Below are 24,051 nucleotides of genomic sequence, written 5' to 3'. Positions count from 1 at the left end.
AATAATAATAAGGGCTTCTACAGGTATGTCAGCCAGAAAAGGAAGGTCAAAAAAAGCATACTCCCCCTTATGAGCAAGACTGGCAAACTGATAACAATGGACAAGGGGAAGGCTGAAGTACTCAACTTCTTTGCCACAGTTTTCACTGGCAACCTCTCTTCCCACACCTCTGGAGGGGATGGACTGCAAGACGGGGACTGGGGGAGCAAAGTCCCTCCCACTGTACGAGAAGATCAGGTTCATGACCACGTGAAGAACCTGAACATACAGAAGTCTGTGGGGCCTGACAAAATGCATCCCAGAGTCCTGAGAGAACTGGCTCATGTAGTTGCCAAGCCATGCTCCATGATATTTGAAAAGTGATGGCAGTCAGATGAAGTCCCTGGTGACTGGAAACAGGAAACATTACATCCATTTTAGAAAAGGATAGGGAGGAGGACCCTGGGAACTACTGACCTGTCAGCCTAACCTCTGTGCCTGGGAAGATCATGGATCCTGGAAGCTATGCTAAGGCACATGGAGAGCAGGGAGGTGATTCGAGACAGCCAGCATGGCTTCACCAAGGGCAAGTACTGCCTGACCTACCTAGTGGCCTTCTATGATGGCATGACTATATCAGTAGACAAGGGAAGAGCTACTGATGTCACCTCTCTGGGCTTCTGTAAGGCCTTTGACACGGTCCCCCACAACATCCTTCTGTCTAAATTGGAGAGAGATGGATTTGATGAGTGGACTGTTCGATGGATGAGGAATTGGTTGGATGGCTGCATCCAGAGACTAGCAGTCAATGGCTCAATGTCCAGATAGAGATTGGTGATGAATGGTGTCCCTCAAGGGTCTGTATTGGGACCAGTACTGTTTAATATCTTCATCAATGCCATAGACAGTGGGATCAAGTGTACCCTCAGCAAGTTTGCAGATGACACCAAGCTGAGTGGTGCAGCTGACATGCCTGAGGGACAGGATGCTATCCAGAGGGACCTGGAGAAACTTGAGGAAAGGGCCTGTGTGAACCTCATGAGGTTCAACAAGGCCAAGTGCAGGGTCCTGCACCTGGGTTAGGGCAACCCCTGGTATCAATACAGGCTGAGGGCTGAAGGGATTGAGAGCAGCCCTGCTGAGAAGCACTTGGGGATACTGGTGGATGAAAAGCTGGACATGAGCCGGCAATGTGCGTTTGCAGCCCAGAAGGCCAATCATATCCTGGGCTGCATCAAAAGAAGTGTGGCCAGCAGGTTGAGAGAGGTGATTCTGCCCCTCTACTCCACTCTGGCGAGACCCTACCTGGAGCACTGCGTCCAGCTCTGGAGCCCTCAGCACAGGAAAGACATGGACCTATTGGAGCAGGTCCACAGGAGGGCCACAAAAATGATTAGACAGCTGGAGCATGTCTCCTGTGAACAAAGGCTGAGACAGTTGAGTTTGTTCAGCCTGGAGGAGAGAAGACTCTAGGGAGACCTTGTTGATTTAGACTAGATATAAGGAAGAAATTTTTCCCTGTGAGGATGATGAAACACTGACACAGACTGCCCAGAGCAATGGTAGATGCCCCATCCCTGGAAACATTCAAAGTCAGGTTGGATGGGGCTCTGAGCAACGTGATCTAGTTGAACATGTCCCTGTTCCTCTGAAGATATCCCCTGCTCACTGGAGGGGGGTCGGACTAGATGAACTTTAAAGGTCCTTTCCAACCCAACTTCTTCTGTGATTCTGTGATTATGAAAGCTGCATGACTTTGTAGTGCACAGCACCTTTTAGGCATCCCTAGTACATCTTTGTTCGGTTACTTGACGCAACTTACCCCTATACCAAAAGATGCAGAAATGTCCTCAGGTAGCCTGCTCGGCTGTTTAAGAAACAGAGCCTATCTCTATGCTGCTATTCAGTAATCCATTTTAGTGATTTAAGTACTTGTTTTTGAAGCAAGTTCTAGTTTTATTCCAAAAATGTAATGCAATGTACAGTTTGGGATTAAACAAAACAAGGTATAGAAAAGCATCCTTTTTGGTCCTTGGGCAGGAACAGGAAGGTCATGTATAGACTGAGATCATTAACAGGAATGCTAGGTTTATATTTCAGGGTTTGCCTGTCTTAAAGTTCTCATGTGGCTCCTGATGCCCATAGGCTTCGTGTGCCAGGATCCATGCCAGCGGTCAAGTCGGACCATTTATCATTCATCTGAATCTGTCAGGAGAAATCCGTACCAGAAGCTGCAGGTAAGTGACTTCAACAAGCCAGAGCTGAGGAAGATTGCAGGAAAGTCATTCTTACTGCATTTGGCTCACAGGTGAGAGAGCCAGTGAGTGAGTGAGGTTATATGGATTTCTAGTGTAACTACAGAAGAGACTCAGGAGATGCACCTGAGCTATGGGCTGTTCAGCCACTTTTGTTGTGGCCAACAAGCTGCCAGAACCCTAGAGCTTTATGAATGTCTCCAAGACCTCCGAGGCAGAAAGAGCTTTTTGCGTTTGAAATTTAAGACTTCTTTCCCATTCAGTCCTGGAATCTTTCACTTCCTTTCCCATGGATCTTTGGACTGGGGCCTCAGTGTGGCTTGCTGTGACTGTCTGTTACCTTTTCTGCTGAGATAGTGCTTTCTTAGCACTGTGATGCTGACGGGTGGTTGTTCTCTATCTTTTTGGCTACAAGATGGGTTCCGTAAATACCTGTTGAAGTGCAGCACTCGCAAAAGGCAGGGAGATGTCCTATATCATTTGGACATTCAAATGCATTTCTTCTCAAGTAAATAGGCAAACGGTGTATCCTGATGCTCTCTGCAGCTGGTGCATATGTTCCTGTGAGGGACATGCAATATGGCTGTGTAGCTCAAGTTCAGTTAGGAAATGAAAAGCTGTTTTTGTTCAGTGATAGAGTACCAATACGCTGATTGTTTTGGCATACGGAAAACTCAGAGAAATTGCAACATTTTGCTTCTTGTAAAATTTGGAGTCTTGGGAGACAGGTGAATAGCTGATAAGGTGAGATTTGAGTATCTATAGGATGTGTGGCTGAGTCCAAAGCTTCTAAGGCAAATTGAATAGATAGGATTTCATACAGATGTCTTTGACCATAAAGGTGCTTTTTGTGGCCATCAAAAGGTACATCAGATAAATTAGGAAGCATTCCAGAAAAAGTAACCTTCTCACTTAGAGTAATGCAGTCAGATCCTGATGATTTGACATCTTTTATCTGAAAAAAATTATGCAAGATAGTCTCAGAAAATTGAGCTGTTAGCAAGCATTGAATTTTAAGGAGGTTTAAACTTACAGATTTGTTTTGCTTAGAAAAAACACAAATAGGTGTGAGGCCTGGCCAGTTGAAATGTGCAAAGATTCATATGACAGAGCAGTGGTTATGAGATGGGATTACCTTGTATTTTGGACGGTTGTCCCACTTGTCTGTGTTTACCAGGAACAGGCTTCTAATCCAGTGATAAAATTTTATAGCATGTTTTTCTTTACCTACATGGAAGCCCCATGGCTAAATAGGTGTATAGATCTTTCCATGGTTCAAGAATGTTTTGGCCTGCTCTTTGCTGAATGCATTTTATCTCTGATTGTTGGATCTTTGATGCCTCTGTTCCCATTCTCAATTGCAAAGTGTACTTTGAACCTCTTTTGTATTTCTTAGATCCTTCATGAAGTCTTAAGTTTTGATTGTTCATGTAGGCCATCTTTAATTATTGTAAAAGTTGCTCCTTGGCAAAGAAATGCTGATACCAGTCTTGGTCGTGAGATAGTTACGGCAACTTCTGTTTTCTGAGTTTCACCAGCCTGGACTGCAAGTTCCTTGTGCAATTACTTTGGTTTGAGCCTCTAAGCATTTCTCTCCCTAGGGAGATTTAGCTGCTTCCTATGTAAAGTGTTGTTGATTCGGGTTGAAGCTCTTTCAATTAACTGTAAGCAATAAAGGGACCTCAACCTGTTTTGTATAGACCAACTGCAGAGCAGAACTTGGCAGTAGTACAGCTAGAAATGATAGGTAGGTCTCTTGAGAATCCTTTCTTAAACCATTTGCTCCTCTTGGGCATTGGAGGGGAGGAAGGCAACCTGAATACCACTAAAAGTAAGAAAAATCCAAGCTCCTCTGATAATAGTTTTCTTTTGAACCCACCCTTGACATTAAACTGGTCTTGCTTGCAGGCCTGATGCCAGGTAAGTAATAGAGGGTACTTTTTGACATTCTGCTGATGTTTTTACACTTGTTTTGGAATGTTAAATAGCATTTTGTTTCTTCACAAGAACTGGAACATTGTGGAGATATTTAAATGAAATGGCTTCTGGAATTTCAGGGTTTTTACTTTTTTTTTTTTTTTTTTTTTACCCTCTCTGTTCTATGAACAATTCTACTTGACAGCATCTGTTTCACCTTAATACACAGCTATTAAATATTTCCTCTGGGTAACTCTTATTTTACAAAAATATGGATTTTGGTCACGAGAGTTGAGTTCATTCATCCATTCTGCAGAGCTCTTTTCTGTGTGCTTTTGAAAATTATATTTGTGTCCAGATGCATTCTGCCCAGTTGAGCACATCTGAGGTTAGGATTAGTGCTGTGTTTGGAATACATTCATGGAGGCTGTTATGAGGAAGATCTAAACTGAGATGACAGAAGCTTTTAGCTATATCTCTGGACTTCAGTTATACCCTTCTGCTTTAGGGTACTCACTGCTCCTCTGCAACTCAGGCAGGGATGATAGTGTCTTGAAGAACACAAGGTTTTTATTCTCTTTATGTGTCTCTTGCAGCGTCCTGTGTCTGCCCAGTCGCAAACAGCAAACAGCAGATTGGTAAGTATCCTTCAGCTCCCTTCACCAATATAAGGGACGCAATTTCAAATGTTACCTTGTACAATACTTTTGGCGCATTTCATCACAAAATATATTTTGCAGCTGAGTAGCCTGGGTGGGGTGGGAAAGACAAGAAGAAAAGAAGAGGTGAATAGGTGCTGACATACTTTTCTGTGTGGCAAGAGCAAAGGTTGGAAAAACGTTTACATCAATTCTAGCAGCTTAAGAAAAAGCATAGGTGATGTGCTGAGAGTCAAGGTCAGCTCGGTCAGATCCCTCTAAGTTTTTAATCCTACAGGTATTTCTGAACTGCATTTTAAAGAAATTGGATATAGATGTTTGAAGATGAAGTTGTCACTTTGGTCATCAAATGATGAAGACGGTGGCAGCACAGTGTTCTGGATTTGGTAGGTAATTGAAAAGGAAAGTGCAAAACAAATGTAAGAGCTGATGGAAGCAGCAGTGAGTAGGAGTGTCACTCCAAAAGGAGGGAGGAAGGAGGAATTTTTGTCTTTTAATCTTACAGGGGATGGAATAAGTCTGAATAAAAGGCATAGCACAGGTGAATCTGTACTGACAAAATTCAGGTGGCCCCATAAGAGAAGGAATAATTTTCTGTGAGACAGTCATCTGAAGGAAACTGAAAATTTGAGAGTGAACTAGGTCAAAATAGATACAGAGGTAGAAGGATTTCTTAAAGATAATGGAAGAATGTAGAACTATTGTTAGCATAAGTCAGACTGATCTACCTTTATAAATGTCATGTTTGTCACCCTCCTTGTAAACCATATGGACAAAACAATGTTAGATTACAATTCTAAGCACGTGGCTGTGTGGGGACGTGGTAGGCATTATTTTGCTGCTGGGCTTCATGCACGAATATAATAGCATGATTCTAATTTTTTTTTGAGGTTTCCCAGCAGGAAGGAAAGTAGGACAGATGGAATCATCTTGAGAACCTAATTCATTCTATGCGTTGCCGTTTATGTCATTCTGTGTAAGTTTAGCTGAGGCTAAGAAAAAAGAGTCGTATTGAATAATGAGGTTTCATAGAGAATAGGAAGGATCTTTCTGCCAGCTGCTGTCAGTGCTTAGTATAATTAGAATCATGATGTGGGAACCAGAGATGATTGCAGAATTTGGAGATAAAACAAAGTGGTTGGATTTATCTATACTTTTAAAGATAAGCTGGGTCAAAGAGGAAACAAGGTCTTTGTGAAGTTGGAGACATTTCTATGCTACAGCCAGAGAGAATTCTGCAGTAAAACACTGGAAAAAAAAAGTGTTTGTGCAGGAAGTTCAGTAAAGTTAAGAGTTATTCTCTAGCGTTTTGACAATAGTGCAGTTTGTTCTCAGGTAGGAGCTAGAGCTGTCAATATGTAGGCATACATTTTCTGTTTGTAATCAATGAAATCATCTCCATTGTATCGTGACAATGGAAATGATTTCATTGAAGTATTTCCTTAGTAAAGAAGATTATCTGATAGGGTGAAAAATTTCCTGTAATATTCTCTGAGCAGCAGTTCTCACATGATGATTGTTATGCTAGTGTCAGGAAATGTTTTTTAAGAGGAGGTTACCTAGAAGGAGATGTTAGAGGAAGTTATTAAGCAAAGTTGTTGAGCTGTGCTCTTGAAATGGAGGAGAGCTTAGGAAGAAAGACTAAAAGCCTTCAACTTAATGCCTTCTACAGCATGAAGCAAACCTGTTTGACTATTGATATTTTTACTTGTTCTGCAAATGCTTGTCTCCTACCTTCTCATCCAGATTGTCTTGTTTTTCTCTTGTTTTATTTAACCAGTTTTCATTAGGTTTAGCAAAATGTTTCAGCTGGCACCTGCTATGTCTGTTTTCTCTTTGGATCTTTCTGTGCCAGTTACTGCAGTGTAACCCATTCTAGTGCAATGCCTGTTGCTTTTGCAATTGCTTGATCTGCAGATTCTGAATAGCCATTTGCAATTTCTAATGAAACAGAGAGAATGGAATTCAATTCCAGTAGTCCTTACAAATAAAGATATGACTTGATCTTGCCATGAGTTTTATTTCTATCTGAGCAGTATGGGATATTCCCCTGGGCTTATCCATCTTAAGGTATCTGTCACGTTTTTATCTTCTTTCTAGATTAAGAAGGCTCTCTGTGCATTCTTTGCTCAGTGTAGTGCTAAAAGAAAATTTGAATTTTGTGTAAAGGCATGAGACCTTCTCAGCTACACTCTTTTAATGCTATTTTTACAGAGGTAGTTTGTCTGAACTGGGCCCAAGACCAGCTAAAATGTACTTGAGAACATATTCAAAGATTTCAGTCTTGCTGCGATTTTATAATCCTGCTAATTTGAAGACACTTTGAATTCCAGTCCTATGTTAGAATTGTCCAGGACTGCCCATCAGGTTAAGAATGAACTTGGAGAGACTGTCTGCAAATTATTTATTTTCTTTTTTAAAAATTTGCATATGTATGCACATTTGCATGATGTATCTCTGTACATATACAAGATCTGTCTGTTAAGTGTGAGAAGTAGCAAGTTGAAATCCAGCAGTACAGTAACTAAAGAATAATGGGTGGTGAACTGAATTTTTCACTTTTTTTCTTATAACTTAATCTCCTCACTGAAGTACAGTTCTGTTCTTCTAGTGTAGCAACAGAACTGGAACAAAGAGTCATGGTTCTGGTACCATTGAGCTGTGAATCCAAGTGTATTTGGGGCCTGTGAATGTGAATGCTGGATCTAGTGCCCCTTGGGTGAGGATTTTTCTGTATAAAATCCTGGCTTTGGTGCTTTTGGGTATGTCTCATGTTTTTCTGGAAGAGGCCAGGGGTGTAAATACTGGCACTGATGCCTGAATTGTGAGTCCTGCTGTGCTAAAAACTAGAAATGTGAATACTCACACTTCGTGCCTGCTGGGGTGTGGATTCTTCAACAGTTGGAGTGTGGAATTGTGAATTCTGGCTGTAGTACTCTGGAGTGTAGATTCTGCTGGGAATGGTGTCCTGGAATTTGAATGTAACTTTTTTTTTTAAAGTAAGTTGAGAGAGGAAAAGGAAAAAAAAAAGTGTGTTCATACTGTCTCTACAGCGTACCCGTCCTCTGTCTGCCAGTGATGCTGAAAATAAAAACACGATGCCCTCAGGCAGAGAAAAAGCAACAGGAAGGCAAGGCAGCTCTGTGCTAGGTCTCTCCATGGAGGAGGTAAGTAGACTATTAAATATCTTTTTATTTACCTTGGCTTTCATGCAATATGTGGGGTATTTGCTCAGCAAAGAGCAAGTGCATGTATATGAAAAACATGACAGAAGTGTAATTTTCGAAACAGAACTGCTGAGTTTTACTGCTGGTACTTCCCTTGCCTTCAGGCATGCCAGGCATACATATGTGCTCCAAGCAGTGATAGATTCCTTCAGAATTTAAATGCAAGATAAAATTGCTTAAGGATATCATATGTACCCAGCTTATTCCCAGTACTGCAGTAATAGTCTTGTCCTGTGAAACTCAGAGATTTTTCTAGGGTTCTTTTTATATTGTATCTATTTTGCTGGCTATTTTTTTTGGTCTCTTTTTATTCCAAGATAAAAGTTCTTCGTCGAGTGAGAGAGGAGAATGAACGGAGAGGAGGCTTCATCAGGATATTCCCTACGCCATTAACATGGGACCTTTATGGGTACGAATAAGAATGCAATAGGATGTCTCAATGTTACACTGATGCTATGTGTTGAGGGATATTCTGTGTTAGGTATATGTAGATCAACCAGTTTAGCAATCAGAAAGACACATATTGAGGCTTTTGGTAGAATTTATTTTAGTGTTGATGTTTTTTTCTTATCTCTTGTTTTTAACTGCTGCTGCGTTGCCTAACTTCACCTCATGGAAGGCTGTCAAACATTGTTTCTGATGTTGCTTTTCTGTCAGAATAAAAATTTCTTCACTTCAGATAATCCATTCCTTCCCTCTGCTTTTGCATCCTAGAGCTGCACCTACTATGTACTCTGTCATTAGGCCATAACCACAGTATAGGACTCACCTTGTGAGTGATACTGTATTACACTTTTCTCACTTTTTTCCCCAGTCTATAATGTTTCTCTCTGTCTCTTGCTTCACCAGGAACTTCAGCCAAGAAGTGATAGCTCTCTTCCTTTCCTCTTTTTTGTTATGGTACAGCATACTGTCTCAATCCACTTCTGGGATATTTTTTGTAGTTTACTTAATTCTGTATTGTGCTGCCCTTCATTTTGTTGAGCTCAATCTTGATACATCCTGTATTTTGTTTTTCTAGATCCTTTTTAGAGCACAAGACATCAATGAACTACATGCTGGCTACACGTCTGTTTCAGGACAGGTAAAAAGCTTTTCTATTTGGGAGGGAGGAAAAGGGCACAAACAGCCTGAACAGGGTTGATTCCCCACTCATCCAATGTTATAAACATTGGTCTGTGATTTATAGGGGTGGTAATAGTTGCACATCTCTTCTCTAGTGTGCCAGTGACTGTGAAGGTTTCTCACGCTTTTACATGTTGCACTTCTGAATCCAGGGACAAAAAGGACAATACACAAAAGGCATGGGAGTCACTGGAGTAAAAAGATGACTATAGACATGAAAAACCTTCAAGCACCTAGGTTTCTCTATGAAGGGATTATATGCGGTCCTTGCTTACCTTTTGTTTCAAGTTTAAAGTCATGTCAGAGCTTGTCCTCGTGTAAAGTAAGCACCGAAGTTTACTCTGAAGGTTTAGTATCCCTACCTCTTGGCCTGTGCAAGCATGATTTGATGCCTCTTTCTCTGGGTTGTGCTTGGGTGGAAAAGACAGTTCATGCTGCTAGCTGAACTTCCATTGAGAGCCGTATGCAGTATCTTTCACTGTATGTTTAACACCCTTCCTTCTCAATGGTTTTTCTTTTCCAAATTTGAGATCCACAATAAAGTAACTACAGAGTAAGGATAAGGTTGCTGACTGAGGAGACAATATTTACAGAAGCTCTTCCTGCATCAGTATTGTACAATTTTTTTTTTTCTGTGTACTTTCAGGGGTGTGTCTAGAGAGTATCTCCAAATTACACCACCTCCAATTTAAGACAGGCAGATGCAAGCATCAGTTGTAGAACAGCTGCTCAGATACCCTCTTTTGGAGCCTTTTTTCCCTCTTGTTTAAGATAGTACTCATGAGGAATTATGTAAATTTGGCCTTTTCATTGTACATATGAAAGACTCAGGCTTTTTAATCCAGTCAATGATCCAGAATGGAAGGTAATTTTTGCCATTTTTCCCTTTGTAGGGGCAAGATGAAAAGAGACTTCATCGCTGGGAGATCCCGGTAAATGGCTTCTTAAGTAAATAATTTATACTTTGTAGGATTTATTCTAAATTTAGATTGCCACAGCTTCATCTTCCCAAGTCCTGGGTCCACGCCTTTTCTACCTGAAATCCATCAAACTAATTTTAGGAAGTAAATACAGTGAGCAAAGAGTATCCCAGCATGTGGAGAGCTTAAGTTTTGTTGGATTGGACCTTGAAATTCCTCCTCTTAGCCTTCCTACTTTGGCATTCCAACCATATTGATAAGCCTCATCATTGACCTCCCTCAAAAGATCTCATAATGCATTAGGGTTTTGGATTTCATATACCCATATATTCACATTCCTAGGTCTAAAAGATAAATGGAGCAACAGGAATTTTCTGTGGATGTTCCCACTTACATCATAAAGAGCACTTTGCTGGATCTTTGTGCACTGGCAGAAAGTTGGTATGTTTGTCCCCCTTAAGGAATCTGGCAGGGCTCCTTCTCCCTTTGTTTAGGAAGAACCTGTAGAAAGGTTGTAATTTTTTGCTTAAATTATGTTAAAATTCTTATCTCTGGCCAAACAGTGAAGAACAAGATGTCTACGTAAAAGGTTCAGAAGACTGGACTCAGATCCGTGTGCTCTCTCACCACTTGCGTCCATTGATTTGTACTTTTGCAAGCATTGCAAGAGTTGAATTGCAATTCAGTTTTCCTGTTTAATTGTGCCTTGAGCTGCTGCATGATGGACAGATGCTGCTCAGTCATGAAAGCATGACACTAGATAAGTGTGTTCTGGGGCTTTGAGAGTTGATGTTCTCTAAAATATGTGCAAGACTCCCTTCAAACGTTTGCAGGCTTTAAATAGAGCAAAGTTAGACTGATCATAAATATTTCTTCCCTGTGTCAGGAAAACTGTGTCTTGAAGAAATTTAATCTGCTAAGTCTCTTGTATCATCAGGGAGAAAAGTATAAAGGGAGATTGAGGTTCTCTGTATTATGCTTCCCAGAGCAGGTCTTAATGGAAGGCTGGATACGAGGCTGGAAGCTGTAGACTCTCATGCTCTTTTTTATGAGAGAAAGCTTCTTTCACTGGAGTTACGGAAGCGCCGGCAATGTCATGGCAAGGCTAGAGCAGCACGGACAAGATCATCAGGTATGCACGGCTAGAGTCTTAGATGAACAGCTAGTCAAAAACCAACAAGCAAGGACTTTTTAATTTGAAATGTGTGTGAAAGGGGTTATTCTGGCCTATGTAGTCCTTAAAGAGATTCACAGGTTGAAGTTAATAGTTTGCATTTCATTCTCCTTCTGAGCTTCCTGCCTTTCTGGTGCCTAGAATTTCATTCCCACCATTCCACATCTCCATGTATATGACTAAAGGTAATCAATATTTTCTTGAAGTTGAGCTTGTGGTTGCATTTTTGGGTACAAGAATTCAACAGTATGTGTGCCTCTATAGTCCTCTAGCTTTTCTGAGAAAGATGAAAACTTGGGACCTTCCAGGCTGGTTCTCCTACACAGCAGTGACTAAGCTGTTGGAAAGAGAAATCTTTCGTACCCAAGCTGATGTGGGAAAAACTTAAGAGGATCCAGGGGGGAATGATCCTCACAAGTGGCTGTTCCTGAAGCCATTATCTAAACTCCTTATAGTAGCTATGTGATACTGACTGCAATAGGAGAGATTGTGTGTTATAAAATGATTTTTGGTGCTATGTTAAGGTATATGATCTTTACTGGCACATGTAGAAGTTTAGTTTCATAGCTTTGTTTTTTCTGACTCACAAAAATAAAAAAAATTAGTATATACGTCAAGTATGAGTATATCTATATATATGTCAGTATATATGTAAGAATCGTGATAAAATACAGGTAAATGCCTTTGTTTCTTTGAATTTATTTTTTTAAATTTGTAAAATTAAGGTGAGAATCTTCATCTGTCGTCTTTGAATATTGGGGAAATGAACTTCTCAACTGTTTGATTCACAAGCAGAAAGACAGAAAGACTAAGAAAGGGCGGCAATACTTAAGATGCTATTCTAAAATGGTGGTGTTCTGTCCTTCCAGCAGAAAAGAGTTTAGACGTAAACCAAAGTGTATAAATAGCAGGACAGTCTTCCCCACTTTTTTTCTTAACCAGTATAGGTGATTTCTCCACTACAGAGACATCAGAACCAACAAAGCTGTCCCTCAAGTCAGACACAGAAGGTGAGGAGGAAGAGGAGGTGGCTGAAGATGAAGAGCTAGATAGAACTGTTGGCCCTCTTCCGGACACCCAGGTGAAAAGCAAGCCAAAGCTCTCTGACCTGGTGAAAACTACTTGCAAGGAGAGGATACCAAAAAAACTTGACAAGAAAACTGGAGATGGAGGACAGCCGTTTCTTCAAAAAACAGACTCAGAATCTCAGTTTAACTTGCTGCAGATTCTTCAAAACCGTGGAAACCTGAGGTGAGAGATTTCTGCATATTGCCTTGAGTTTTGACTAGTAGCTAATATTGGTTAAAATATGGAGGATGTACACTTAGTGTACATTATGAATGAGTGTGAGGAGATAAGAGGACCCTAGAGAAGGGGGCTGGAATTTTTGTCTAACTGTGGGCTGCCTTAATGACTAGTTGGCGCAGAAAGGAGATAGTTGCAAAGACTGACAGTTTACCTAAATGCATGACCTGTTGGATCAGCATAAAGCATAAGCCATAGTTTCCATTGCTATTCTTTAATCTGGTGATGTAAGCTGTTCTTTGGCCAACTCAAGGCTTCTAAAATACCTCTCTGTCTTAATGCAGGGTGCCTGCTATTGAATTCTAAAATTTGTCTTTTCATTCTTTGCATTTGCAAAGAAGTGCATGTAAACATATGTTAAACTATCCAAGAAAGGTTGGGTAGGAATACTTCAGTGCTGCCTCTTCATAAAATTAGTTTTCTCATGTTTGTGCTTTTTATTTTTATTTCTTTATTTATTTTTATATAGCAAGATAAGAGGTCGTTTGACAGTGTCAGGTTACTGAAACATCTCGCGCTTTTTTTTGTGCTTTTTTTTTTTTTCATTATTTTTGTATAGCAAGGTAAGAGGTCGTTTGACAGTGACAGGTTACTGAGACATCTCGTTGCCTGCTGTTGAGTATGACAATGTGATTCAGAGTATGTTCTGATGCGTGGTTCTGTTGCTTGAAAAAGAGAGGTGCTGGAGGAGACTGTATAGAATAAAACCAACCAGGGTCCTACTAGATGTTTAGAAGCATGGTCCTTCCCTTAAATGTGGGTAGTAAAACTGTCTATTTGCAGATAGACAGGAAGGGTAAAAAAAGTGATCATATACGTCTGTGTAGGAGGATTTTTACATCTTCTAGATAAGAAGCAGCACTATGTTTTCTGTGAAAATTGTCCAAAGGTAGAGAAAATGTTGCTTGTTGTCGCTTTCTTAGAGGATTTTTGAATTATCAGATTAATTTGGGGACTGTTCTGATGTCTTCTTGTGGCAAGGACATTTGCTGTCATGACAGGGAAGATTCCGAAACCTGTTTTGAGGATGAACATAGCAATGCTGTCATCTACCTATGCATAGAACTGACTCCTGCCAAGAACGTAAGCTCTGTTTGGTGTTCCTGGCAGAATCTTGCTCAGCATCCAGTACTGTTGGGATTCCCCACAGAAGTGTGTAAGGCTTGTGGTGACCTCATGCTCCAGGATTCTGCTGGGCTTGGCCCCATCTGATCTGTCATTGATGGAAGCTTTGCTTGTGGGATCAACAGGCAGAGGAGCTGAAGTAATGAAATTTTCATCCAAAAGAAACCAGGCCTGTTCCAGTCAGTTTTTGTAAGTGTTGGGACTTTTCTCTCTTCTTTAGGCGGCCTGATGAGGCAATTTCTCTGCCTTCCACACATTGGCTGTTACTGGTGAAGAGGTGACAGTCAAATGAAACGTGTTCCCCCAACTGTGCCATTCCCAGGGAAGTAAAAGGAAAAGGGATTCACTTGTTCCTCATTTAAGGCCTCAGGTTTCAGTGTTCTACACACTGGAGGAGAGACAGTGTTATATGGGGACCTTCTTTAGTTTCCCATTTTGTAATCACAGAAGCATCAGGTGCAGGCAAAGAAATGTATTACTGTGCTGATGTTGATAACAGGGGGTCCTTAATTCCTACCAGCACAAATTCTGAACTCCTGGTCATGAGATGTTTGAGTTACACCTAAAACAAACCTGGCAGCCCTAGAGAGCCCTGAGGGGAGAGCCTTTTCTGATTTATGGTGGACTGATGTATAGACTATTAGTTCTTAGTCAGCGTTCAGAGGGTTCTGGTGTTCCACACGTGGGAAGAGAAAGGTAGGTGTGCAGCATACAGAGCTTGGAGGTGTTATAATGTCTGCTGTGCATTCTGGAGATCACTGGAAGACAGAAATTGTAACCAGGTATTTTTATCATGTTTTAGTTACTGCGGTACTGGTACAGCTATCCATGGAGAATGTTAGTTTGAGACTCTTGAGAACTCATCATTTGCTTAGCCCCTCTTTGGGCCTGGCATGGTCTTCCAGCAGCATTAAAAGCTAACAATTAAGCAGATGCATGGATACTTTTAATGTATTTTATTTTAACTTCAATTCTTATCTAAATTGATGCATTGATCTCTTTAAGTGCTACTATGTTATATGATTTCAATGTAACACTGTAACAAAGTGTTCATGAAATTTACAGACTTAAAACAGAAAGACTAAATTTCTGGACTAAATTTTTAATGAAATATCAGGGACTCATGTACATGGGGTCATGAGGACCATGTAAGTATCTGAGAATATTCCTAAGAAAACAGAGGACAAGTAGAGAAAAAATGGTGAAGTTCCTCAGGAATCAGTCTGAGGCTGATTTTAATAATCAATTCAAGAATGACGCAAAATGTAGAAATGTGCTAATGAAACTTGCTGATGGAAAAGTTGTTACTATATTATTACCCAAATTATTACCATGGGAGTTATTACCATGAGAGAAAAGTAGTGGAATAAAACATGGGAAGAACTGGATGACCTTGAGGATAGGAATAATAAAACTAGGATAAAGTTCAGTAGCGCAAAGTGCAAGGGCATGCTTTTAAGAACTAATAATTTACAGCAGAAATTCTATCAGATGGGTGTTTATCAACTGGAAATTAATTATAAGGAAAAATGTCTTGCATGCTTGTTGATCACAGGAGGTTTGTGAAGCTCTAGCTCATGCATGCATGAAAACACCAAATGTAGTCTAAGGTTTATCAGTTGGGAGACTTCTGAGACTTCATATGAAATATTGTATACAGTTGCTATCACCCATGTTCATGGAAGGTAAATTGTGACTGGAACAGGTGGAGATGAGCTGCTAGTATCATTGTGTCACCAGTGTGGGTACTTTGTTAGAAGACACTGAAAAATGTGGATAGTTCACACTAATAAAATCAAAACTATGAACGGTTTTAGGGCCTGAAGTGATAGGACAAGGGATAATGTTTTTAAACTAAAAGATGGCAGGTTTTGGCTAGATAGAAGGAAGACATTTTTCACAATGAGGGTGGTGAAACACTGGCACAGGTTGCCCAGAGAGGTGGTGGATGATCCATCCCTGGCAACATTCAAGGTCAGGTTGGATGCGGCTCTGAGCAACCTGATCCAGTTGATGGTGTCCCTGCTCATTGCAGGGGGGTTGGACCAGATGACCTTTAAAGGTCCCTTCCAGCCCAAAGATTCTATGATTCTGTGGTGTAATTGCTGTTAGCAAATACATTCAAGGTAGAAGGCCCATCAGGAATTAAATTATTTTAAGATACAAGACTGGAGAAAGAAAAAGCAAATACAAACTGCTCGTGAATGAAGCTAGACTGGGTAGTAAAAGAAGGTTCCTAATTATTAGAACAGAAGGTTCTGGAACAATATTCCAGGAAAGTAATTGGTTGAAAATTCTAGTTTGTTTTAAGATGATACTTGATAATTTTATAGAACAGATTAGGACATTGCCTGTGATAGAAGGGGAATCTGTCACTGACACTAAAGCCCATCTGCTTCTACATCCTTATAAAAAGGAAAGGAGAAATCATGCTTCACAATTAAAGGGACAGCTTGTAGCGACTACGGGGAAAACTATGAGGAAGACTGGAGACTGGGAGAACAGGATGTTGGAGAAGAGGGTTTAGGCTGACAATGAACAGAATTAGGCAAAGCTTTCAGTAATTTCTCTAGCAACACATGCATATGCTGAAGTGGCTACCATTGTGAGGGAATGAGAAGCAATGTGTCCCTCCCAGTCCTTCCCTCAGTGCAGGCTCACAGCTTCCCAATGTGTTCAGCCAGCTGCACAGCAGATTTTGCTGATGTTCTTTCATTCTTCAGTGGTGCCTTGCTCAATGAAATTTGGCTTGTGTCCTTGGGCCAGCAGGGAAGAGCTCACTTTCACGGATTTAATTCTTTCATTTCCAATGGGAATTGCAGGGCCTTTGTTATAACTCTGGCACCAGTACCAAGCCTTTTATTTATTTTATAGTCTGTTGTTGTGGTGTTCAAAATACTTGTGGAGACAGAGGCCCAAGAGAGCCTTGAATTCGGTTTAAAAATACACAGTTTTACGGATGTTCATGTTATTGGCTTTTGGAGGAGAGTAGCTAAGGCTGTGAAAAGGCAAGGAGAGCATTCCATTTTTTAGAGATGATCTGAGAACTTAGAGAGTGTCTGCTGTCTTTTGTGTCTCCTGCAATACCTACCCCATCTTGAGGAACTGAAGGTCTCCTTGAAAATATTGGCAGGGTGAAAGGGTCCTCCTTCCCTTGAGCTTCAACATTTGTGCACCTAGGAGGTCCTTGCTGACTGTACTTTTGTCCATAAGCTGTGCCTGACTGCTGTAACTCTTCCCATTACTGCTCTGAAGATAGCTGACTGATTCTTTTGGTCTACAGCAAAGTGCAAGCTCGCAGAGCTTTCTCTGCCTATCTACAGCATGTTCAGTTGCGACTGATGAAGGAGGCTAGTGACCAGATCCAGAACCCTGCCTGGGCTGCCAAAGAGGATGAGCGAATGGTAAGAGGCTTATGTTGGCCAGACTGAGAAGCAAACCTGCCTTGAGAGTTTTGAGGTTGGTTCCCATCCTTGGAAGAGCTGAAGTCCAACTGAGATTATAGTTGTCTGTCTTTGTCCAGCTGCCAGTGCTGTATTTTTAATATACAGACAAGGTAGGACTGCTGACAGACATCTGAGCAGTGATAGACAGCTCTTAATGACTAGAATGTGCTCAGATCTTTCACTGGTTCTCCTACACCGATCTCTGAACTTACCTGCTTTTGAATTCTCTCTAAGATTCTTTAAGATTACTTGGCAGTATCTGGTTTCTGCTGTGTTAAACAAAGCATACATCTACTCAAATAGAAGAGGTACCCAGTTAAGCTTTTTTCCCTATGTATTGTTTTAGTCTTTGCAGGCGTCTGCACTTAGGAATCTTCCTTGCATTCTACATAGAGGAAAAAAAGTAAAAGCCGCTGAGGAGAGAAGGTTACTTTCTAGCATAGGTGTTTTTTTTTTTTTTAAAAGAAGTGTGATGATTTTTTCCTAGGCAGTATTTTAAGGCCCCATATTTGATGTATATACATTTTAAAGAGTGCAGCAAGCCAAGATCCCCTCACAGACCTTCCTAGAAGAGCTTTGTATGGTATGCTCCTGAGCTTTCTGTAAATCCAAATGTATTCTTGCTGAATGCATGTTGCAAGGGAAACAGCCAGTGCAGTTCAGAGATAAAATTGTGTGTCAAGAGTAATCAGCCGACTCAGTGGAAAATGTTACCCCTACTCTTTCCAAGTGGAAATTAAAACTGGCTTTTTGAGAGTCACTTTGTCTGCTGTACTGTGAAAAATAATGTTTAAAATAACAGATCAAACCAGCCTGGAGTAATGGCAGTGAGAGGCGAGCTGTGAAATCCAATAGTTTGGCTGTGAGGCTGCTCATTTATGCATTAGCAGAGCTCCTAACCAAAAGCAAATCCAGAGGGGAGACAGAAAGGGTTCAAAACATCTACCCGCTGCATCTTGCCTTAGGATTAGCCTTGCTGTATGCTTCCCCCACCAGAGGTCACACAGACATGGTGGGGGACTGGGATTACATGGTTGTAGATGTAGTCATCTGTTGCTGGGGAGAGGCTGTGGCAATGGTATACATATAGGAAAAGTGACAAAATGGGGCTACATCACTGTAGTGGAGATACCTGACCAAGATCCCCTTCCCTGTGATAGTGCTAGGAGAGTTTTATGTCAGTACAGTTCATCACAGGCCTTTAACACACTGCAGGTTGTTTTTTTGGAAATGTTCTCCTAAGGTATTGGACTTTCCAGATTATTCTGTGCTGTTGCTCCTTTTGCTGCTTGGTTTTTTGTTCATCTGCCATGCTTTTCAGATAAACACTACTCAAATGTTGCCAATTCTAACTCGCCTCAGGCAAGACACACCATTGTTCTTCTCTCCTCACCTTGGATTTGTAGGGCTATGTTAAAAATGCACATTGCAGAATGCTTTAGCCTCCCAGTTTTCAGTTCCTTTTCTCAGGACAGCGTGTTTAGCTCTGGCCAGTCATTAGCTGCAATAGTACCTCTGTTCTCTTCTCCCCACTTCTTGCAGCTGGTCCATTGTTAACTCCATCTCTCTTGCTTTCAGGAGCTTGTGGTACGCTTTCTGAAGCGAGCTGCCAGCAATCTTCAGCAGTCCTTGAGGATGCTGCTCCCCAGCCGTCGTTTAGGACTAAATGATCGTCGTCGTATCCTGGCTCACCAGCTGGGCGAGTTCATAATCTGTTATAACAAGGTGACTGATTCTTTCTTGATTCTTCTTTTGGTAGCTCTTTTGGTTTCTGTTCTTTTCTAAAGTATCTCTTGCTGGCTGCTGTCATAGTCAAGGCAGCAGCCTGTTTTAAAGGCTCTGTTCTGTAGTTTACGTGGTCTGTTTGCAGTTGCACATCCAGCAAAGGTAGTTTGTCTGTTCAAATGGTCAGATAGACAACAGTATCACTACATTATATATGCAGTCCAGTAATCATGTGCATAAAAGTAAAAAGAAGTGTTGAAATGAAGTGGAATTTAACTGGCAGTTTGTTTTTTCTTTGGCTTCTCTTCGATTCTTTAGAGATAACTTCTTTTATACAGAACAGTATGAAATAAGTATTTTACCATTTCTTTGGTATACTGAGGGACTGCTACCTATCTGTAGTATGGGACTCTGCACGCTCAGTGATAAGGAGAAGTAGGTCCTAATTTAAGTAATTTTAACCTCTTTAGATGTAGAAGATGCCATTCTTAACATAGTGGTTTCTATGCTAATCCTTGTTTCATGAGAACAGCTTCCCCTTTCCTTTGCCCCCTAGCATTTCTTTAGTGTTAGAACAAGGGTAGTTTAAATTTTACTTTCAGAGGCTGCTGTGCACACAGGCCTCCAAGCTCCTACTTGTTAGCAGAGGATGTTCACTCACGTTACCTTGTCAGAACTGACATCTGGTAACTTGATCTGTCAAAGCAAGGTTGGTATTGAACCAAATCTGTTCCAGGGAATGCCTTGTATGCCTAATGCTCACTGAATTACTGTGTTAGGAGTAACCACAAAACACTCGGGTGGCTCTGTGGTAAGTGAAGAACACAGCTGCTTTGGATACAATTTCCACTCAAATTGTATTCAAACATCGGGATTTTCTGCTAACTCTTGAGTAAATTCATAAAATAAAGCTGTGTAACTGGTAATAAATCAGTGCATAAACATATTTTCTCAGTTAAAACAAGTGAGAACAGATCACTTGAGGTTTTAGGATGTACATGTTTAAGCCACTGAGAGACTCTTAGGCTCTGAGGTTTTTTGATGTCTGATTCTAACGTACAGACTTCCTTCACTGACTTGTAACTTTAGATTTAGTAGGGGACTTCTACTAGCCATTATGTATCTTCTGTATGACACAGAAGAAAAAAAACCTACCTCTAGCAAACTAAGTAAAACAGATAGCATATTGTCCAGACATTTACTTAAGTAGTGAAGGGTAGAGACATGTCCCAGAGTGGCTTTTTCTTCCCCCTCTTGAATTATCTTTCAAAAGATGTATCTGACCCTTTTGTTGGGGGAATGGTCAGAGTACCGGTAGGAAACAATGAAGTGGATGTCAAGTCTGGTCAGATAGAGCTTGCCTGCAATATGGATATTTGACAGGCCTCTAGGGGTGTGTGTTTTTTTGGTTTTTGTTTTTGTGGTTTTTTTTTTTCCAATTAACAAAAACGTTTGTATCAATACAACCTCTAGTGTCAACAAGTTCTACTGGTGTAAAATAGAAGGATCATTTATACCTGAGAGCTTGCTCCCATTCTCACACACAAAGACTTACCATCTTTTATTCCAGTATATTTTAGTGTATAAATGCATATTTGCCACAAGTTGTACTGTTTTACTTTGCTTTTGCTAAAGCAGTATATTTTTGGTATGTAGACAAGCCCTCAGCAATTTGCTGCATGACAAGAGAAATTAACTCAATAGGAGAACTCCTAGTTTACAGTACGAAATGTGGATGCCCTCAGCAGACCTTCTTGATTGAACTTCTTTAATATAATTTTTTATTTTCATCCTCTTCTCTTCCTGAACATCTCCTTTTGGGACAGATGCTCAAATAAAAGCAATTTTGAAGAGCTCTGTATTTGTGACAGAAATAGCAAAAGTAGAAAGGGGACCTAATATCTGTAAAGAATGATTTTATTTTTTTTCTCCCCATACTTCTTCATGTCCCAGCAAAGAGTATATTTGATGGAGCAAGCACGTATTTGTGAAGACTTGATCTCTTCTCAGCAAATCAATTCTAATAAGTTAGGTCAGGTGGAGGAACGAGGAGTTTAGTGTATGCTTAGCATGCTGTTTCTGTATTTATCGGTTCTGTTGCACATAGTGAAATACTTATAATTTGGCTCTTTGGAGTTGACGTACTTTTTTTTTTTAGATCTCATGGAATTGTTTTTTGTCTTCTCTGTGCTGTAGCTATGCCATAGAACCTAAAGTAACTACATAGAGATGCTTACTGATACTGTTTATTAACAGGAAACAGAGCAGATGGTTCAGAAGCGATCAAAACAGAAACAGGAGGAGGAGGAGGAGGGAGTGAATCCTGAAGGTTTTCAGAACTTTATTACCAGAGCAAGGTAGGAATGGATTTTATTCCATTTGTTAAAGGATCTCCCAGCCCTGAAGGTGATGGGATTGTTCTAAAGATGATCTGATTGATCTAAAGGCCTCTAGATACCTTTTATTGACTGTAGCACCTGCTCCTGCTCTTGTTGGGGAACAGAGAACTTGTCTTTTGTCATTTCTCCCTTCCAGCAACCAAACACTTGTAGCATCACTATCTGGTGCATAGAGAAGGACATGCAATAGATGTTTTGACCATTAAGTAGATTCCCGAAGGACAGCAGTGGTTGCCCTGGTCTGTGTAAATTTCAAACTGATACTGGTTAGCTAATGGTCTCCTTTCCTGTGGTGCTGGAGCAAATGTGACAGTACTTTGGAAGGAGAACGACACCTGCTGTGGTTGAACAGTTGTGGCTCTGGCTCTCAAGTTTCGGCTCTCAGAAACAAATCTCATGCTTGCTGCCTCTCTTCAGGAACTCTCTGGGTCTGGACTTTCTGAGATTAGAAGGGGAGGGAGTCAGACTCTCTGTCTTCATCTTAGCCTCTTATTTGGCTTGCTAAGGCAGTTCGGTGCAAGCAGTTACTTTCACAATGAAAAAGCAGCATTTTATAACTGTGCATGCTCTGAAATTTATCTGCCTTAAACTTACAAGAGTTCGGTAGGAAATGTATTTTTGAAAATAGGTAAATACTCTTTATGGCCTGTAGTATTGTATGAAAAACAATGATATTATACCTATCTGACTATGGAGAGGTCTGAAATTATTCTGTGAACCAGAGTTATGTCCTCAAAGTCTCTGACTCTTGAGCACAAAACTCCATTACTTTTGACTCTCGTTTGACCTGTATATGACATGTCTCTATGGGCAAGGACCCTGTCAATATCTGGACAGGTAGAGTTCACCTACCTTTTTAATGCCTTTCTGTTTTCTCTGGGAAGGTTGACAGTCACTGCTTCCTTTTCATGATCAGTTAAGAAACTGTTCTTTTTCTCTGTTTGGATAGCACTCTTAGTGACTGATTAGAAGTGGGTGATAGCTGAGGCTTAACTAAGTTCAGGAGGCTTCACAGTCTCTTTTGATGCTACATTCTCATGAAAACAATGAATTTTACATTTTGCTACTATAATTGATGGAGTGATTATTGCAACAGATTTACAGGCTCCAAGAAAAATCTCGCTGCTTTTCAGACAAAATTCTGTCAAAGAATGATACTGAAGACATCTGACAACCATATACCATAGCATCTACTCTTGTCACTAGAAATGCAGATTACATGGGCCCACGGCATGCTTTTGGTTCTCTGACATCTCTGGCCACTAAAATGACTTGTTGCCTCCTAGGGCAAGTCATTTTGCTTTTTGTCAGAAATGCTAAGAGGTGGCTGTTTGGGGCAGAACTGCATAGTCTTCTGTTTCCATGTTATTGACTACCATGCCGTCATGGCCTGATGCACAAGCTAGGCTGGGGTTGGAGATTTTTGCTGGATCATCTGCCTGAGTGATAAAGAACAGCAAAAGCCACTTTGCCAACGATCAGACAATTTCTAGTGATGATCTTTCTGCTTCTTATGAAGTATCAGGTATGTTTGAAAACTCTGTTATCTGACACTACTTTGTGCTGTGCTTGAAGCTTAAGTCAGTGAGCTAGTCATTTGGAGCCAAGCAAAGGGGATAGATTTCCACTTTGAGTGTTTGTTCTGCAGTACAGTGAATGCAACACTGGAGAAAGTGGGTAATAAATGTTGCCACTTAATAATTGGGATTGTCTCATTGACTCTTTAACTTTGATATCACATGGATGGCATTGTGTTTACTTATACACATGCTACAGCCATTGCTTCTAAACATCCTCAGTGCAATGTAAAAGTATATACTTAGGCTGGTAAACTCACTTAAAAGCTTAAAGCACCTTACTGCCAACAACTCTTCATTCTTACATTTCCGCTTGACCTCTATTTTCACTGGTTTGAGAGAAAAGGTGAACTTCGTAGCATGCCCCAAAGGTCTAAACTCTAGTGGGATCAGCTTTACTCATTGCTTTTACCAAAGCTGAGGCTAGCTAAGACTAGTACCAGTGTGATATGCAGAGGACATTTTGAAGGATTATGACTGCTGCTGTGCAAATTTATATTCCTGTATTATGTTTTCTTGTAGTGTTACTGACACTATACTTGCTTTTGGTGTTTGCTTTGCCATATACCACTCACTAATGCTGAGGCGAAAGGAAAGCATGTTAAATACCAAAACAATTAGAATTACAGCTTGCACGAGCTCTAATATGAATGGCCAAGTAACTGGTATTGGTTTGGGACCAATAGATGCTTAGGACATTGGGGCAGTTAAGCTCTCTTCTTGTAAAGAAAACGCGAAATGTATGCAAGTGTTGTGAGACTCACAAAAACATTGACTGTTCTGTTATTTTGTTGTGCAGTTTTGGCTAATTAACAAGCTGTTCCCTCCTCTTTCCTCTTCTCTTCCCATTGCTGAGTTGAAACTACTAATGATGACTATAAAACAGAGGCTGAGCTGAATTCTCTCATGAACAAGATAGCTACTTGTTCTAGAGAGCACCTGGGGAAGATTCACAAATTTAGCTGTGAACTGAATCTCTCCTGTTGAGCTGATCTCCCCAAAAATGTTTGTGGAGTATTTACTTGCTCTTTATTCTGGAAAGGCTCCTGAATGCCTTGAATTTTCTATGCATAAGAAAATGACATTTCGGTGGGAATCTCAGGTTTAACCAAGGCATGCTCCTTTCCTTCTGCTCTTACCCTGCAGAACTGAGCAAATCATGAGCTTGTTTGGCCTCACCTTTTTTCCCTTTCCCCTCTTCAGTCTCTGTATTGTTTC

The 24,051-nt window shown here is 40.7% G+C and overlaps 1 protein-coding gene across 1 annotated transcript in view; it reads left to right on the top strand.

Moving 5' to 3' along the window:
• TTLL5 (tubulin tyrosine ligase like 5) overlaps positions 1 to 24,051 on the top strand; it is a gene marked incomplete at its 3' end in the record, with an annotated part of 139,011 nt that overhangs the window by 39,590 nt on the left and 75,370 nt on the right. The window contains exons 14-24 of the mRNA XM_081999989.1: positions 2,125 to 2,216; positions 4,748 to 4,789; positions 7,864 to 7,977; positions 8,355 to 8,446; positions 9,059 to 9,121; positions 10,056 to 10,094; positions 11,069 to 11,214; positions 12,222 to 12,507; positions 16,970 to 17,090; positions 18,711 to 18,857; positions 21,114 to 21,214. Coding sequence (XP_081856115.1) covers positions 2,125 to 2,216; positions 4,748 to 4,789; positions 7,864 to 7,977; positions 8,355 to 8,446; positions 9,059 to 9,121; positions 10,056 to 10,094; positions 11,069 to 11,214; positions 12,222 to 12,507; positions 16,970 to 17,090; positions 18,711 to 18,857; positions 21,114 to 21,214 — 1,243 coding nt within the window. The remainder of the gene's footprint in view (positions 1 to 2,124; positions 2,217 to 4,747; positions 4,790 to 7,863; positions 7,978 to 8,354; positions 8,447 to 9,058; positions 9,122 to 10,055; positions 10,095 to 11,068; positions 11,215 to 12,221; positions 12,508 to 16,969; positions 17,091 to 18,710; positions 18,858 to 21,113; positions 21,215 to 24,051) is intronic.

This window comes from Phaethon aethereus, assembly GCF_964289735.1.
Source record: "Phaethon aethereus genome assembly, chromosome: 5".
NCBI classification, from domain to species: Eukaryota; Metazoa; Chordata; class Aves; order Phaethontiformes; family Phaethontidae; genus Phaethon; species Phaethon aethereus.
Note: the sequence above shows the minus strand (reverse complement) of the source record. Positions and strands in the feature narration are given on the sequence as shown.